Here is an 18,221-nt window from a genome sequence, read left to right on the forward strand (position 1 = left end):
AAATTCTAGTTGAATAATGAATTTTAAGATTTGACGATTTTTCCACAACGCAACGGACGGTACTGGTTTTTTTTTTTTATTTTTTTTTTTTTAAACATTCTTCAAACAAAAATTGCACAGTTTTGTCCGGGACGCAAATTCTTCGGTATAAAATTGTTTCGAAAATATTTTAAACGGGGCAGGTATTTTTAGGTAAGGGAACGTCAAGCTTGCTGAAAAAAAAATCCTTTCTTTTTAAATCCCACGCATTTCTCTCTCTCTCTCTTTTTCTCTCCCTTCGTTTCTTTTCGCTTTCTTTATCCTTTTATTTCCGGTACAGCTACGTGACTTCGCTAAAAAAAAAAGACGCCTTGTCGTTTCACCCGAGGTATTTAATAACTCTAAAATACTCGACTGTGCTGTGTGTCAGATTTTTTTTTTTTTTCCTTAAATTCCGCAGATATTCTTTTTTCTTTGCTTTTTACAGTTTGGTGTAAATAATTTCATACAAATTTCATACAAATCACATACGGTATCAAAATGATATATTTCCGAGTGAAAATTGTCACTGCGATTTAATAAAACAAACCCGTTAAAATCTCCGTATGCAAGTGAAATAAGAAGAAATCGTGAAAAATGCATCGGTATGATTTTAACGAGCTCTCGGTTCGACTCTAACCACTGCGGAGTGACTATTTATAGTTTAATTTGCGGTAATTTTAGGTGAAAAATGGGGGGAAAAAAAAAAAACAGACGAACGAATACGAACGAAGTCGGCGGTGTTTAAATGAATAAATTACGCTACGCATACGTGCAAGAGTTTCTGCTTTCAAACGAGATCACGAATCGCACTCGAGTACCTGCACGGTCATAAAGCCAGGTAATTAAAATAGTGGTTATCCTGTGGTGTAATCACTGGCGGAACAACGGTACTTAATTTACTTACACTCATAGATCCGGATCTGCGCATTACACAACGCGCATGTTTTTCGCGTATACATCGTTTTTGGCAAATCCACAGTAAAAACGGTCAGGACAAACGATATTGAAAAAATATTACATTAATTATTTCCTCCGCGTGATTCGATACATTTTTAAGGTTGTACAAAAATTTCCAAATTAATGCTAATAATGATAATGATAATGGTTAGAATCCCGGTGTTCAAAAGTATGAAAAATTAATAACAAATTAGATTCACTTGTTGAGAGAGAATTGTTAATACAAGCTTAGTAATTCCGTCAATCGTTATTATTGCGGTAAAATAAAAAAAAAAAAAAAAAACCAACGACCAATTATTTCTGAGCTTATTTAGTAACAAGACTTGTTTAAAAAAACGCAAGAGAATCATTTAGTCCATAACTATATATTGAGAGAAATTCGGTTTAGACAAAATTGTATGGAACGTAAGAAAGTTTTGCACGCAATGAAAATCGACATCAAATGAACAGAATGGTCGAAAACATCACGGTTTTGTTCATCGAACACCGAGACTGAAAAGTTGATGTTGCGGGTGGAAAAAGGTGATGTTGTACAACAGACGGAGAGGAAGAAGGAGCGACGTGACCCAGGATAGAAATTCCTGTGGAACTGAACAAGCTTGACGTTTGCTCAATCGCGTGAGTGACGTGAACGTCGTTCCGGAAGCGACTTTAACACTGTGCAATATTGGAACAATGCGAGGAGGGTGCAGTCCTGAACCTCCTAGCCGCACTACTCAGAGATAACTTAGTCGAGACTGCAGCACAAACTTCTGCAACCCGCAACAAGATTCATGCAGCGGCTTTTCATCCGTTATACAGGGCGTTCCTTGAGTCGTGAATAGTGAAGTGTAATCAAAATTTCTAGTGTTGGTAATTGAACAGCTCTGAGATGTTTCCATTTTCTACCATAAGTGATAAATACTGTTTTAGGTACAAAATGACGATTTGTTTTGTGGCTGTAACTACAGAATTTGATAAGTGAGGCACGAAAAGTTTTATACGTACACTATTTTTCCTATCCGACCACCGGTGCGTGAAATAGTTTATTCATTCTCGCACTAGTGCGGGAATCGAATCGAAATATATTTTCGTAGTGTCCCAGATATTTCGATTCAATTCCGGTATTAGTGCTGGAATCGGAGGAGTATTTACTTGTTGAAATCGCAAACAAATTTTTGGAAACCAGTCTCTTTAAAATCGCTTGGAATCACTCGAAATCACGTGTAATCGCTTAATATTAATTGATATTACGTGCAATCGCTTAAAATATAGAAATTTTTTTAAATCTCATAAAATTGCACGTGCATTCATTTTTTGAAATCGCAAACCAGTTCAACGAGCAGTCACTTAAAAATCATTTGAAATCACTCGAAATCACGTGTAATCGCTTAAAATCCCGTGAAATCTTTTGAAATCCTATGAAATCGCAAACCACTTTAAAAGAAATCACTTTCAATCACTTGGAATCGCTTGAAATTAGGTGTCATCGGTTGAAATCCCGTGAAATTTTTTTAAATCCCGTAAAATTGCACGCGTCATCATTTGTTGAAATCGCAAACCACTTTGAAAAGCAGTCATTTCAGAGTGGCTTCGAATCACTTGAAATCGATTGAAATCGCTTGAATTTACTTAAAACTCATTTGAAATCGCTTAAAATAATTTTAAATTCACACGAGATCACATGAAATCGCGTAAAATTTTATGAAATCTGTGTAAATAGAAATCCTTGCAATCGCTCATCACTCGATGTATTGGCGAATACCCTCTCTCGGCGGGAATGTACTATTTTGCGCACTCGTGTGGGAAAAATCTATTTTATCTCACTGTTAGGTTTAATTCGTCAGTTGTATTCTAATATGATGTTTGCGAAACGGTAAATCAATATTTATTAAACTAAAAGAAACAAATTCAATGTTACAATAATCAGAAAATGTGTTATCGGAAGCTATAATCGGACTAAATGGTAACTTTTATCACATTTTCTTGTTATTTCAAGATTATTTGAACCCTAAAAATTGTAACGACGTTCGTTGTATTATATATATATATTTTTTTTTTTTTTTTCTTTTAACGCCGATGTATAAAAAAGGGAATTCACCTTAGTTCGCAAAAAAAAAAAATTGCCAAGTTTGGAGTAAGCATTCGATGATATTGTCGAGATTCGTCAAAATTATACACGAAATGAAAAAATTTGGCAGTCGCTGCTACCGTTAAAAAAAAAAAAAAAAAAAAACTGTCACGTAAAGGTCAGGAAAAATAAAAGAAGCAGAATAAATGAAAGCAGAAAGAAAGAGGACAAAAAAAAAAGAACGAAACCGCGACGCATGCGTCGAGTGGCCTTAATTAAAATCTATCAGAATCCAATTAATCTTCCGACAAGTTACGTATTGCAACAGAAGTGGAGGATATCTTATCGATTGGGGTTGAGGCGCGGGTAGCTAGACCAGATCGAGATAGCGATATCCAGACCTCGATTTTTTAACCGTGTCACGCCATTCCCTGGAAAAGGGTTAACACACACAGACACTCTGCTCGACTCTCCCGTATGCTGCAAATTTGCTCAGTCACGCAGACTCATTTCAGACACGGTGTATAAACTTCGGCGCACCCACGTTTGTAAAAACACTTTCGGCAATAAGCAAACACGTGTGATTCCGTTTACCAGATTCGAATCAGATTCACCCGAATTGAATAAATTCTACCAATTTCCTCGATGATATTGAATTTGTAAAAATTTCAAATTTCCCGCCTCTGCGCGTGCCTAATAATTCCGTTTGGCGGACTTGGAAAATTTTTGGTAGTCTCGAAGCAGTCCAGCCTGCGTACTTTGGATCGATCGCTTCCTAAAATTTTCTATCATTCGTATCGATTGATAAAAGCATGATCTCTGAAAGGTCGTTCAATTTCGAAATTTTAAGCTCATATTATTGAATTGGTAGAAAGAAAAATCAAATAATCCGAATAGTTGGCTGCATTTACGTTTATGTTTATTCTAGTTTTAATCTCATGCAAAGTTTGCAAAAAACATTTAGAAAATTTGATTTTCTCCTCGCCAATTAGAAACTTTTCGGATAATTTTATTTATTTATTTTTTTCTATCCAAATTATTTCGATCACGAGTGCCGAGAGTATGGTGAAAACTGTTGGAATAAAAATAACGTAAATAATTTTATCTATCGACCTCTTTATAAGCCTTTTAATTATTCTTTTTCTTTTTTTTTTTTCTTCTTACCGCTCTTCTTTCTTCGAAATTGAAATGACTGCAATTTTTCTTGAACCATCGCGAGTTGAATCAGTTCTGAAGTAATGTCAGCGAATTTCGAAAAGTGGCGTAAATTACTCGGAATTGGGTCAACTTTAAACCGTGATTATCGCGCGGAGATTATCGATATCAGCTTAGACGGATGGGCGCAGAAATACGGAAAGTGAATATTAAGGGCAGGTAGGAAAAGCGGACCGAGGTGACATCCGATCAATGTCTTCCTTGAAAAATTTACAACCCTGACTTTTACATCAGATGAATTCTCGTCGGTGTCGATTCAAGACAAAAAATTTTATTCAACGTCTTGTCGCTAATTAATATCATCAAAATCGTTCATCACATCCGTATAATTGATATGAAATTCTCGAGATCATTTTATCCGATTGTACTTCGATTTCGGTGTTAAAATTTCCGTTGGTTTGAAAATTTCGAGTTAATTTTTCAGGATAAATTGAAAATTTCGATGTCGCACAATTTTGAACAATTTCGATTTAAAACTACCGCGTTTTATGGATCGCAAATTGAAAATTAATTCTGTCGGGATGCCTGAAAACTTGTTAGCGCAATCGATTTTAATAATCGGTATTCACAAAATGTTCGTTACATTTTCTAGAGAGATAATTAAAATTCACGCTAAACCAAACAATACGATCATTTCCTTTTATAACATGGGTGAAAAAAAATTGACAAAAAAAAAAAAATTAAAAAAAAAGGCAACGATACTTACTGCAATAAAATCCTGTGGAAAGCGAAAACGATAAATCACGTTTAAATAACATATTTACAGGGCGTTACTATAATTATAAAGGAGCCAATTAAGTATTAGAAATCTTAATTGATGTTACGATGCAGCGCTACGCGATTTCAACAAGGTTAATAATTAGGCCATAGGGCGTTCATAATCAAATTTCGCCCGGTAGGTAAGCGATATTTTTAATTTTCAAGGTTCCGTTACGCTTTCGTCATTAATCACAAAACACGGTGTATTACATATGTATGTATATATATGTATATAGTATATGTATATGCGTTGTGTATAAACCCAGGGTAGGCACTCAGTCCTTGGCGGGTCTCGCAGCTTCAACAATTTATCTCCCGAAATGTTGCGTTTTTATATCTTTTTATTTTTACGTTTTCATTTTTCATTTTCTTTTGTCTTTTCCCATTTCTTTCATTATATTAAGCTTGCACTCCTGACCGTGTCTTTCTTTTCTCGCTCAAATCCAAACTCAACGAAATTCTCGCAGGCAACAGAAAAAAGAAGGGGATGAAAAAAAAAAAAAAGGAAACCGCAATTTAGGTGAATTATTGAATACATATACATACATACGTACATATTTACATAGACTAAAAAGTAAGAGGGTGAAAACAGGCTTCAAATTTTGTATAATCCGATTAGTTATGGTATATGTATATTTTTTTTTCGTTACACGTAATTCAAAATCCAAAACAACGTTGATCGTCGTTAGATTTTCGGTGGTTGAAAATTTCCGTTTGACCAACGATAAATAAAAAATAATAAACACGGGATTCGAATTTCTTATTTATTTTTTTTTTTTTTTTTTGAGGTTTTCGATAATCGGTCCTTTCCCAAAATGTACTCGATAATATCTTCAAGCGGAATGAGAGAAAGAAAAAAGAAAGAAAAAATTTACATCCGATACCCGACGAATTTGAAATTAAACCAGAAGCGTGCGAGAATTGAAAAAGAAAAAGGAACGAGGGACATAATTTGGCATAACGGAAGGTCCGCGTGTTTAAAAAATTCATTAAGTTAGCTTCGGGGCGGCTGGAACGTCACTCAATATTTGCAATTTGAATTCATGACAGACACGCACACAGAGAGCCAGAGAGAGAGAGAGAGAGAGAGAGAGAGAGACGGAGAGACATGGAAGAGCGTGAAACACGTGGTTAGAACTAACACAACGACGATTCTCGACGATCAATCTCTGTCTTTCCCCAAAATAACACGGCGAGCATGTTAACGAGATTGTACACCTACTCCGAGTATATATTCCTGCAGCCTTATAATCTGTTATTCCATTCAGCGTTACGTATACTCCAGATTCCTGATTCTTCCGGCACAGGAAGGCCTGATCGGATACATATACATATATATACACATACATATGAACATATATTATAGATATATACATGTATATACAGATATATGTATATATATATATATTATATAATCGGGTATCGCGTGCAGACACAGCGCCTTACAAATATTCGCAGGTAACAAATGAGGGCCGATAATTTTCATCGAGGATGAAAAAGGGTGTGGAAAAAAGAAGAAGAAAGAAAGAAAGAAAGAAAGAATGAAAGCAAGAAAAAATAAATAATCGAAAACGCGTATGAAACTCGAGATATACGTGCGCCAAAAGAAGGATGAAAGATAAAAAGAAAGGAAAACTTACTTCAAGCAAAATTGGAAATTGATTGTCAGGTAGTGAAAAAACGATTTCAATGCTTGAAACGCAGATGAGATTTATCGAACACCTTTCCTTTTTTTTTTTTTTTTTTTTTTTCACTGCCTTTACTTTTGGTCATGTTACAGTTATTATCGTAACGAAAAATTGAACGAAATCGAGAAGAAGAAGAAGAACTAAAGAGAAACATATTGATAAATACAGATTATTTTCATCTTTGCCTTTCATTTGTTTTAATATTTTTGATTCGGTTTTGCGTTGTTGGTTCGAGAAAAACGACGATATCGGATACACGATATGCGTGGAGCGATAATTTGTCACAATCGTGAAAAATGACTGATGAGAGTAAAAAAAAAAAAAAAAAAAACTGAAGTGAATCGTACGAATTCGAAAAAAATATTTCTCAAGTATTAAACATTCTTACATTAAGATAGCGAAAATTTCTTGATGTTACCGGATGAAATTTCAGAGGTAAGAGAATTATTTTTTTTTTTAACAATTAAAAAATTCATAGAATCTCACGACAAATTATAGAATCATAATTAAATTGTTGAACAGAGTTTCTTCATTTATTTATTGATTTTTTTTTTTTCACTATTCCTCTACGTTTTTCTGATCCTCGTTCCTTTTTCTTCCCACGCATATTATACAGAATATAAAATGCACTGACAATATATTGAACCTTCAAAGAATTTACAGGGGGATTTTTTTCTTCGACGGTAAAGGAAGAATTTGAAATTCTCTTTATATCGCCTGAAATTATGACTGCACATATAAAACTAGACGCAACCTTTTCTACCGTTCGTATTTTTCCCTTTTTTATTACCTTCTGCTTCTTTTGCCCTCTGTTTGAGAAATCGTGCACGCATATAGATCGGTATATCAACGAAAGAGAATCGAGTGTGGGTGAAAATACGGTCGTGAGTTCGACGTAAGTAATTTAAAAAAAAAAAAAAAAAACTCAACGCAAGTCTCCTTTCTAAATTTCTTTTTGCGTTTGTTTTTCTCACATCTTTTACCAGGTGTATCGAACGTAAAACAATAAAACTGAGCCGTTTTGTTTTCTCTTCACAAATTGTCTCATATATATGTATGTATATATATAATTGAATTGAAACATGAATTGCTCGAGCTTTTAATAATTTAACATACCGATCTAACCAACTGTCTTTTTGGTACCAGTCGAGTGTTGCGCTGTCGTTGTAATTTACGACCCCCCAAAAAAAAAAAACATCCAAAAAGCTGTTTTTATCGTTAGAGGAAGAGAAATGGGAAAAAAAAAAAAAAAGCTCGACGCAAGAGTCAGAATGTCAAAACTTCGGCAAGATACGCATTTTTATAAGAAAATTTCTGCAAGGGGGGAGGATTCGACGGGTGAAAAAATGCGAACAGAGGGGATGGGGGGGGGGGGGGGATGGGGGGCGGGGGCGAGGGGGAAGGAGGCAGATCGGCGTGGGTGTTTTACAGGTGTCTGGTATTTCGCATGACGGGTGGATTAAAGGCGGGAATGCATTTTGCGCTTGCGCAGCTTTCCCGGGGTTGCAGAAGGGAAGATTTTTGGAAAGTGGGGGAAACCGAGGGGAAGTATGGGGGGAAGGGGGGGGGGGGGGGGGGGGCATTCGGGGTAGCGGTTCGAGCACGCCGTCAGTTAACCGTTGCCCGTCGCTCGTCGCGTCTATCTTAGTTTCCTGCTGCTGCGATTTCCGGCCGCGAATAACGCGGGCAAAAACGCGCGCGAAATTTCAAATAGCGGAATATCAGTTTCGATCACGAGTTTAGCAATTTTGTGCGACCAGTTGTTTGTAATTTGCTTGGTTTCGTCTGAAATTGTGGTAAAAAGTACGTCGGTACGTGTAAATATCGACTGACTAGAATTTGACGGAAAGAAGAACCAACGCCAAAAAACAAAAGATTTCGAAATAAGGCTCATCGTTTTACGATTGAATGAAAAAGAAATTCTTGCCAACTTAGGATTCGTTTTGAAGAGAGTTTATTTTCGTTATGATTGTTACGAAAATGTTGAAACCGCAATAATTATGGTCAATCGGTGAAAGGCTTAAAGATTATATCGTATTTATTATTGCTAGATGGGGAAATTTTTTTAAATGCACAAAAGAAATCAGTTTCGGGTCAAAAAGTGATTTTCTGCAAAGTTGAATGAAAATGATTGAGAAAATATAAAACGTGCAGAATGTAAAACCCGAAAACTTTTGTAGTTTATTATTTTTTTATTTTAGGTATTTTATCGAGGTATTTGTAAAATTTTTTTTTTTTTTTTTTCAACAAATAACAAATCACGGCCCGACATTTCTTTTCGATCTTAATTACATTTTTTCTCCTAGAAAGTTGTGCAATTTTTTCTTCTCATTTGCCAAATTACTCAGTGTTCGTTTAAAGTTGAAAAATAATCGTTGGTGTCTCATTTCAAGCGTCAGGGTTTCTGAAATTGTTTTTTTATATTATTTTAATCTTAAATTTCTTGCACTTTTATTTGTAAAAAAAAGTATAAAATTATTCTTGAGGTTTTCAATAGTCTCTTGAGAACATTTAAAATTTCACACATTTCACTTAAAAAAATGTGTTTTTGTCCTTTCTCCGGTCAAGTTAAAGTCCTGACAATTGAAATCATTCTGTAACGATCGTTAGATAATATCTTGTCAAATTTAACGACTTATTTACTAAATATTGGAGTAAACAATCACGGGTTTTAAAACGCCTGTTGACCTTCGTTCGCATCGTTGATTTTTATTGTTTTTTATTTTATTTTTTTTGTCTTGGTAAGAGAGATTAAGCTTGTTCAGAAAATAATTACAACTTCCCTGGAAATTTTATAATTAAAAAGGGGGGGGGAGGGGTGAATTACACCTGGGTGCTTGAAAGAAAGAAAAAAAAAAAAAAGCTAATTTTCGCAAATTGTTTTTATCTCGAGTGCTGCGTGTACTGCAGTCTTTACTTTAATCGAATATTTATAGTAACCGTGATACGTACACGCTTCAAATTTTATTGGAAAAATAGAAAACAAATTTACAGTGCCTCGTATTTTATTATAAAATATTAATAATCGAAAAATTAATCATCATGATCGAAGTTGAATCAGAAATAAAAAAAAAGTAGGATCGCAATTTTTTGGAAAAGCCCCGTCGCGCTTTTTTGGTGCAAGCGTTTGGTTAGTTACTCCGGTTCTTTACGAAATTAAATTTTGTAACTTCGTCCATTTTCGATATTTTCTTTCGAAATTTGAACCGTGCGCTATTAGGATATAAAAAAAATTCATAATTCGCTGTTACCAGGCTACAGAACAAGTTTACGGTCGTTTATAGATATCAAGTCACTCTTAGAAGATGTATCGCATCAAAGTATAAGTTGTAAAAATTTGAAACTAATCAAATATCTCTTTGTCGGACGTCTTTAAGAATTCGAAATTCAACGGGATGTGTACGGATGTTTAAACTGAAAAATTAATCCGATAAACCAAATTTGAGATTCCTCGTGTAATCGTGAAAAACACTGAAAAGAACAAAAGAACAAAAAGATAATAAAAAAAATTAAAAAAAAAAAATTCCAATAACAATGTAACATTCGATTTGAAAATTTGACAGAGAGAAATATCGATATAAGTAAAATTTCGTCTGATAAATTTTACCCAACGCGGTGCAAAAAATTTTTCGTTTTTAAAAATTTATAATTAATCTAGCGATACGCGATTACAGAACAGGGAGTAAGAATTTCGAAAATTTTCCATTGAAATTTCATATCGACAGCGATATTTTGATAGACGGTTGAAAATCGCATCGCCCAGTAAAGGAGCTTCTTTCAACTCTTAAACTTTGACGGACGAAAAACGGATTTCGGTAGAGAGAAAAAAAAGTAGAAAAAAAAAAACATTGTACAGCGAATTACAGTCCGATCTGAAGGAATAGATACACTTCAAGAACATTAAAAAAATTTTCAACTCCAATTTTTTAATCCGATTTCGAATCCGAGGGGGTGAGAAAATTTCTGTGAATATAGAAAAAAGATCGTGGCGGTGATGCCGATTTCCGGAAGCCGTCCGAACCCTTCTTGCCTTACGCAGCAATGACGAATCTAACGACTTCTCGCCGTTCTCGCAATCTCTGATTCCCCATCATCGGCGGCGGAATATGGGGGCGGCAATATTGAGTGAGGGGGTGTGCCATTTTATTCCCATGATACTGCGCTCGGCACAGTCGAAGACGGTCGAGGCATTATACGAGAAATTGAAGTTCTCTCCCCAGCCTGTGCCTCTCGTAATCCTTTTACGATCCTCCTCCTTCCATCTCAGGAATACGTGCCGGTTGTGAGAAGTGGGCGCCGGGCGCCTCGACTCGGCACCGATTCCTCAAGGGATGTTGTGTAATACATATGGGCGATTCTGCAAATTCCCCACCCAAAATTACGATTTTATCTACCTTTCAGTCACAGTGACGAAACTCTCACCGTCTTGACTAAAAATTTCCATACATCCTAGCCTTGTCGCGGTTTACTTACATCTTGGTTTTAGAAACAATCAAAATTCAAGAATTCCGATTCGTGATCAGCGAGTCCAAAAAATTCTGACAATTGTAGACCGGACTCATCGAATTTCAAGACTATTTCCGATTTTACATCCCCCATATTGGATCCGGCATCTTGAATTTAGAAATTGTCAAATTTTGACTTAAGATTCGTAACCAGCGGCAAAAATTCAGGCCAAAATATTGAGTTAAAAAATGTGTGAGTGAAAGGGTCAGGCGACTGAGATTCCTCAAATAATTCTTAATCTCGATCAGTTTATCAAAAAAAAAAATTTCTCCTTCAAATTCACGGCAAAAAAATAAATCCAGCTTTTCGACATGTGAGTTTCATTTTCCGACTGATCTCTGGCAATAGTCGCGAAAACAAAGAAAAATCACATCTTTACGAGAAAATAGTTTTCTTTCGCAACAAGAGAGAGAAAAAACAAAAAAATTATTGGAATTGAAATTTGTATTTTAATTTATTTTCCAAATTTCAATTCAAATTCACTAATCGTTGTCGTATTAGGGAAAATGTGTTGCAACCTATGGATTGAAAAAAAAGTAATCAACGCGACTGAAAAATAAATTAATAATCAGTTGAAAAATTGATACCAAATTATCGGTATCATTTTCAAATATCATCGTTCGAAAAATGGCTCTGAGTACGCCAGATGGGGGCGTTTGAACAAAGTTGGAAAGCTTTTTAGAATTTAAACACCAGCATAAAAAATCGCGGACCAAATCCAAAAGGTTAGGGTTCAGACGCTGGTTAAATTGACGTGGAATGCCCCATATATAGACCCACTGCAGTCAAGTTGCATGGATCATATCTACACACATGCATTCACGCGTCCGTCGATACCTGAGGCTAGTATTTAAACCCCTTTTTCCCCTATCTTTTTCGTCCCGAACGAGCAATTATTCGACACGCGAAATGTCGACCATGCTGTTTTTTTGCGTGAAAAAAAAAAGAAGAAGGAACAAACAAACAAAAAATGTTAAGAGTTATCGCAAAAAACCGTTCAAGATCTGACCTGTAAATATTTTCTATTCACCCTTCTTTTTTTACCGCAATTGTAAAACTATTTTGCGCTGAACATTCGACAGGAATTGTGAAAAAAAAAAAAAAAAATTTTTGACACGAGTAATTCTTTACATTCTAATTCGATGTTTGAGCGTTGATCTTTTGCATAATCTTTACTCAAGATTGGGACGAAATTATAGCAATTGATTGATTAACTTTCCGTTGACTAAAACAGGTATCGTTTAAAAAACTGTTTGAATATTGTTGGGATTAGGAAAAACGAGATACGCGTAAACATTTTGCGCTATCGTCGATCCTTTTTTGGTCATTGCAACGCAAAATCAGTTTCTGAGGTTTACTCTACTTTTTTAGTTAAACAAGGCTTTAACGTCAATTTATTCTTGCACAAGCGTTAAATTTTCGCAACGGTTACAAGAAAATATAGCAACAGTGATCGTAATGAGAAAGAATAGTAACGGATGCTAGACTTTTTGGCAACAGCTAGAAAACTAATTTTCATTTTCTACCTAGAACTTTATTTTGTCGATTGTGGTAAAAAATGAAAATAGTTAAGGACCGGGCGATAACCGGAACTAAAAATTTCTCTCAGTTTGCTAAGAATGCTCACCGCTATGACTCAAAGGGTTAAAAGTTACGTATAAGATCATCGTGTGACGTGTCGATGTAATTCATTCGCCGTCCATGCCTGTATATATATATATATATATATATATATATACGTATATATATTATACGTATATAACTGTGCATACACACTCGTTAAGGATATATATCATTCTGAATTTACGCTTATCGCTATTTTACAGCATAACCGACACTTTCCTTATCGATAAATACCGCGATCCACGCTTCAAACAACGCAAGCACGCCATTTGTGTTTTCAACGAACCGTTTGCAGAATTGTTATTTTTTTCTTCCTTTTTTTTTTTTTACACTACAAATCGACGCGAATTGTAGAAAAGTTTTCTCTGATATGGAATATGAAACTAAAGATGGTCAATGTAATTTACACGTGAATTCAAACTATAACGATAAATAAAAAAATAAAAATCATATCAATCAATTACCTTGATTATCCGATGATGCGCGTAAAATTTTTTCTCAATCTCGTTAAATTTATAATATCTACTAGATTTGAAAATATGTACATATTGTTGCAACAATCGATCGAATTAATTACAGCGGAAAGCGAGTATCGTACTTCTTTTTTTTTTGTGTTTTATTTATTTATTTATTTATTTTTTCTTTTATAACATCGATCGAGAACGTTATTAAATTTATTTCCGCCGACAGCGAAGTAAAAGTATCCGCTTAGTGTTCGAGTATCGAAACATGTCGGTGCTGCGTGTCTAGAGCTAAAATGACGGGTACTTTTCATTCGCGAATCGCGATATATTGCAAACGACGGGCAATAAATTACCGTTGTTTGGTATACATGTATAATACAGATGGTTGAATTTGTCTCAGCGTCGTACGTGTGAATACATATATAGGTTAAAAAATACGAGAGTCGTCTGGCCCGTTTTTAAAAAATGACAACGAGCAAGTTCTTTTTTTTCCAAGAAAAGAAAAAATAAAAAAAAAGCGAAGGTACAACATCGTTACGATAATTTTTCAACGCCAATATCGAAGAAAAATATTTTCACTTTACGGGATAATTATGATGGACTGTTTGCTCAGTATTTTTAGAGTACAGATACAGTTAAATGATGTGTAAAGTTTTCCCCTTATAATTGACAAATTTTCGTAATTATCATTGTTCGTGTTTAGTTTCATATTTTATCACATATTTACTTTTATATTTCTGTGATTTTACTCGGTTTAATTAAGCGTGAAACGTTTTACCCGCGTTGTATAGAAATCTGTTGAAAATTGTGTAAAAATGATGGAAATGTTGAAAGAAAAATAAAGGTAAAATACCGGCTGATATTTTTTATCGAGGTGAAATTTTATCACGATGATTGCAGAGAATTACATCTCATTGAAGGTTTCCTTCGTGGTATAAAATTACCACGACAAATTTTTCGCACGCCATCGAAACCGAAAACTCACTTCAGCGAAACATTTCGAGTCAAGGACTCGATTCGTAAATCGACAAGTGATCTGAAAATGGTAAAATTGATGCGCGGGGTGTAAACGCAGAGGATTCGAAAAACAAAATGGTTAAAACATCAAAATTTCAAAGATGAAAAATTCAATTTCAAAGTATTTCGAAACGTAGAAAGCTCCAAGTGTTATAAAAAACGAAAATCTCGAATCGTTAGAACGGATGAAAAATATAGCAAGTCAAAATTCTAATCCTATATTCATAGGTAAATTTTGTCACACCTTACCTTTGAAATACATTTTGTCTAATTTTAACCTCGCTTTTCGCGATCTTTAAAATACATAATCATGACCTTTCAATTTTCCAATCCATTCCCACCGGACAAATATTTTCGAACGCACAAAATATGTATTCCTGAAAAAAAAAAAGAGATACCGGAATTAGTGGCGTCTGATAAAATTATTAATCAAACACATCTCCTTTTTCTCCTTTTTCTTCTTCTTCTTCTTCTTCTTTCTGATGAAAATCCCACCTCGGTAGCCTGTATATACCGTCAGTCAAGACTCAATGGAAGTGAGCTTGACGTAGAAGTTCCGAGACTGGAACGAACAAGCGGGGAAAGTTTATCTCTTAATTATCACTTCCCACGGAGGGTTTGGCTCTATCAATATTTCGCAGAGACGAAAGGTGGTGACGCAGAAACGTAATCGCTTGATCGTTCCGCCTCCGCCTCTATTTTAACACTTATTATCGGAATTTGTGTGCGAGAGGAAGGGAGGAAGGGAGTAATAAAGAGAGGAATCGAGTAGAAAAAGGTGAAAGAGCAATTGGATGTAGCGATCAGCCGAGACGGGATGATCTCTCCTCAATCTCAGACCGAGGCTAAAGATTGTTACGAAAGCTTCGATCTGCGGTTGACGTCCGCGTTCTTTTATTAATTTGCCAAAGGGCGGGGCCGACTACCCCTCCAATTTTCTAGGGGAGGGTGAGAAAATTTTCCTTCGAAAAACAATCTCCATTCATCACGCGGAGACTCGTTTACCTCGCCCCTCTCTATCCCTCCTCGATTTTAATCGAATCGTAGCTAATTAATCTTCGGCACCTTCGACCCTTGCGGAAAAATTTTGCGCGCACCGTTTCGCGACCGAAGAGAGGAAGAAAAAAAAAAAAATTTATCCGGCGCTACGTGCGCAACGGAATGTTTGCTTGACGGGAGAAAAAAAATAATAATAATAACAATAAATAAATGAATAAATAAAACAAAAAAACACAAAAGTTTTACCTCGTTTTTCATTCTAACAAACTTGTGGTTTCATTGAAGAAAAATTTGTTCGGAACGGACCTTTTTTTTTTTTTCTTTCCCACATTGCATCAATTTTCAGCAAATTGGCGTTACGCGTGGCTGAAAAGAAATAAAAAAACTTGGTCACGGTGCGTATTATACTTTCCTTTTTTCTTTTCTTGTTTGTTCTCCCTTTTTCGGTAGGGACGACCGAAGCGATTTCGGTTGTACGGATTTCGGGGATAAGCAGAAAATTTTTTTACTACCGAGATGTGAATTTGAATTGCAACGCAAAAACTTAATCCGCGATTTCATCGGCATGAATGATGGAACGTATCGGAAATATCGGTTATACGTTTCAGAGTGAAACTTTGGGGGATTTGGGTGTCTGATGAAAAAAAAAAATAAAAAAAAAAAAAAAGTCTCGATCTGTAATATTGAAATTTTTCTTACAAGATATCGCGCAACCGTGCTGGTTGAATAAAATCGAGTTCCACGTCGGAAAGAAAAGCAGGAAGAAAGAAGCAGACAAAGAAAAAGGGATACGTTCTTCATCGCCTCGCGAAATTCGGACCGTCTTCCTCGATCCGCAAAAATTCTACGGAGAATAATAATCGTTACCGTAGAGTTTGAAATTTTCGGATATCTGTAACTCCCCGTTTTGTTTTTTTTTTTTCTTTTTTTTTCTTTATTTTCCTTCTTTTACCAAAACATTGTGAATTGTTAAATTGTCGAATATCGAAGTCGAATAAAAACTGAACGTATTTGCAGTAATATGAAATATATGAGAATCTAGGCACAATATTGTACGACATTAAAATGAATGAACGTATGATCGTGAAACGAGATAAATCGATCGATTGAAAAATTCAAATCGTTGGGAAGAAAGGCTTGGCGAAAATATCTCACGTGTATCGTTTTAGACTTTTCAGGTTACGGCAGAATTGCATTAATTTTATTGAATTGAAAATATCAGATTCGTATCTCAAGTCTGACGTTATAGGAGATAAAAATGTTTAGAGAGAAACCAGAAGAAGAAAACCAAAAATTAGCGCCTCGTGGTCAGAAATAGTAATTTTCTTTTTCTATCGATACTTCGATCATCACAACTCACCGATTTTAATTCATATAGTTTTCAACTCGTAAAAAATATAAAAATATCAAACAAAAAATCAAATCGTAATATCTCACGCCGCCGATAAGATCTCGTGTAAATCTAATTCGAGGTTTAAGGTCTTTCACGCGAACGAATCTTCTCAAAAAACGTACGTACCTATATGCACGTAAAATTGAATGATAAAAAAAAAAAAAAAAAAAAAACAATCATCGTTCTACAATTTATACTATCGTTTTATTTTCAGAAACTTGGGTGATCAATATTCGGAAATTATCGTCTCTAATTAACTAAGAAATAACGCGCTGTGAAATAAAACGTTCCGAAGTGCAGTGTTGAAGTGATAAAATTATTCGCAAAATTTTTTCTATCAAGTCAAAGCAATAAATAAATAAGTAGATAAATAAAAGCACAAAACTGTTGTGAAATCGCGGTGTAAATTTGCGGTGAAGTGTCGGTGTGAAAAATTTTGAAATGAGGGAGGGCTGAGAGCAATGGACCCGGTATCAGAGGATCAGAAAATCGTGATATCCGCGGGGTTTTCACCGGTTATGGAAAACCGTGATCGGGGTGGTTTAAACTTGACGTCGCCGGTCGGCGCCCCGGTGATTTACAGAAGCCTCTTCGACGGCTCGGATGTATTCGGCGACGTTGACGTCGAGGGTGACAAGAGTGCGGACGACAACAGTGCGGGTGAAATCGTGCGGGTGACAGTGACGAGAATATTAAACGCCAGTGATTATTACGTGAGTGGGGGTGGCGCCCCGACAACCCCGTCCGCCCCTGGCGCCCCACAATCCGTAGACGACAACGTTCTGAACAACTGGTGGGCCATGCTGGCCCTCGTCCTCGTCCTCGGAACGGCCGCAGGGAATATTTTGGTCTGCCTGGCCATCACCTGGGAACGAAGACTCCAGAATGTGACAAATTATTTTTTAATGAGTCTAGCGATCACCGATCTGATGGTTGCGGTACTGGTCATGCCCCTTGGAATACTTACGCTCGTTCGCGGTGAGTAAAACATTAATTTTGACACTAATTTTCATCGGATTGTTATTCCCAAATCACGAGGGAAGCGTTTTCGATGTTTTTTTTTTCTTTTTTTTTTTTTCTTTCTTTTTCCAAAGCTTTTAGGAGATTGATTGGTTGGAAAGGTATGTACTCTTCGTTAATTTTTTTTTTTTTTTTTCAAGACCTAATGCCCTGGAAATAATAAAGCAAATACGAAAGATATTAAAGAAAAAAAAAACGCACAAAAGTAACCTACACGAAAATAAACCACAATAAAAATAACCAATCACTGAAATGACCCACAGCAAAAATAACGAATTACTCAAACAACCAACACGAAAATAACGAATTATTAAAATAATCCACGACAAAAACAACGCATTTTGAAATTCGATTTGATTTAATTTAATTTAATTTAACTTATCGAAATTTAATGTTTTGATATCTAATTTTTGTTTTCGTCAATTTTTTGTCACGGATTATTTTCGTCGTGGGTTACTTTTCGCTTGGGTTATTTTTGTTCAAGTTGCTTACGTTACGGTATTTTTGTG

At 35.5% G+C, this 18,221-nt stretch overlaps 2 protein-coding genes across 2 annotated transcripts in view; one reads left to right on the plus strand and one right to left on the minus strand.

Moving 5' to 3' along the window:
• Positions 1 to 18,221, minus strand: part of l(1)G0320 (signal sequence receptor subunit 1 l(1)G0320) — a 122,351-nt gene that overhangs the window by 83,905 nt on the left and 20,225 nt on the right. The window lies entirely within an intron of this gene.
• 5-HT2B (5-hydroxytryptamine receptor 2B) overlaps positions 16,569 to 18,221 on the plus strand; it is an 80,505-nt gene continuing 78,852 nt past the window's right edge. Inside the window, exons 1-2 of the mRNA XM_046616463.1 lie at positions 16,569 to 16,810; positions 16,907 to 17,670. Coding sequence (XP_046472419.1) covers positions 17,154 to 17,670 — 517 coding nt within the window. The 5' untranslated portion in view covers positions 16,569 to 16,810; positions 16,907 to 17,153. The remainder of the gene's footprint in view (positions 16,811 to 16,906; positions 17,671 to 18,221) is intronic.

This window comes from Neodiprion pinetum, chromosome 3 (genome assembly GCF_021155775.2).
Source record: "Neodiprion pinetum isolate iyNeoPine1 chromosome 3, iyNeoPine1.2, whole genome shotgun sequence".
In the NCBI taxonomy this organism is placed as follows: Eukaryota; Metazoa; Arthropoda; class Insecta; order Hymenoptera; family Diprionidae; genus Neodiprion; species Neodiprion pinetum.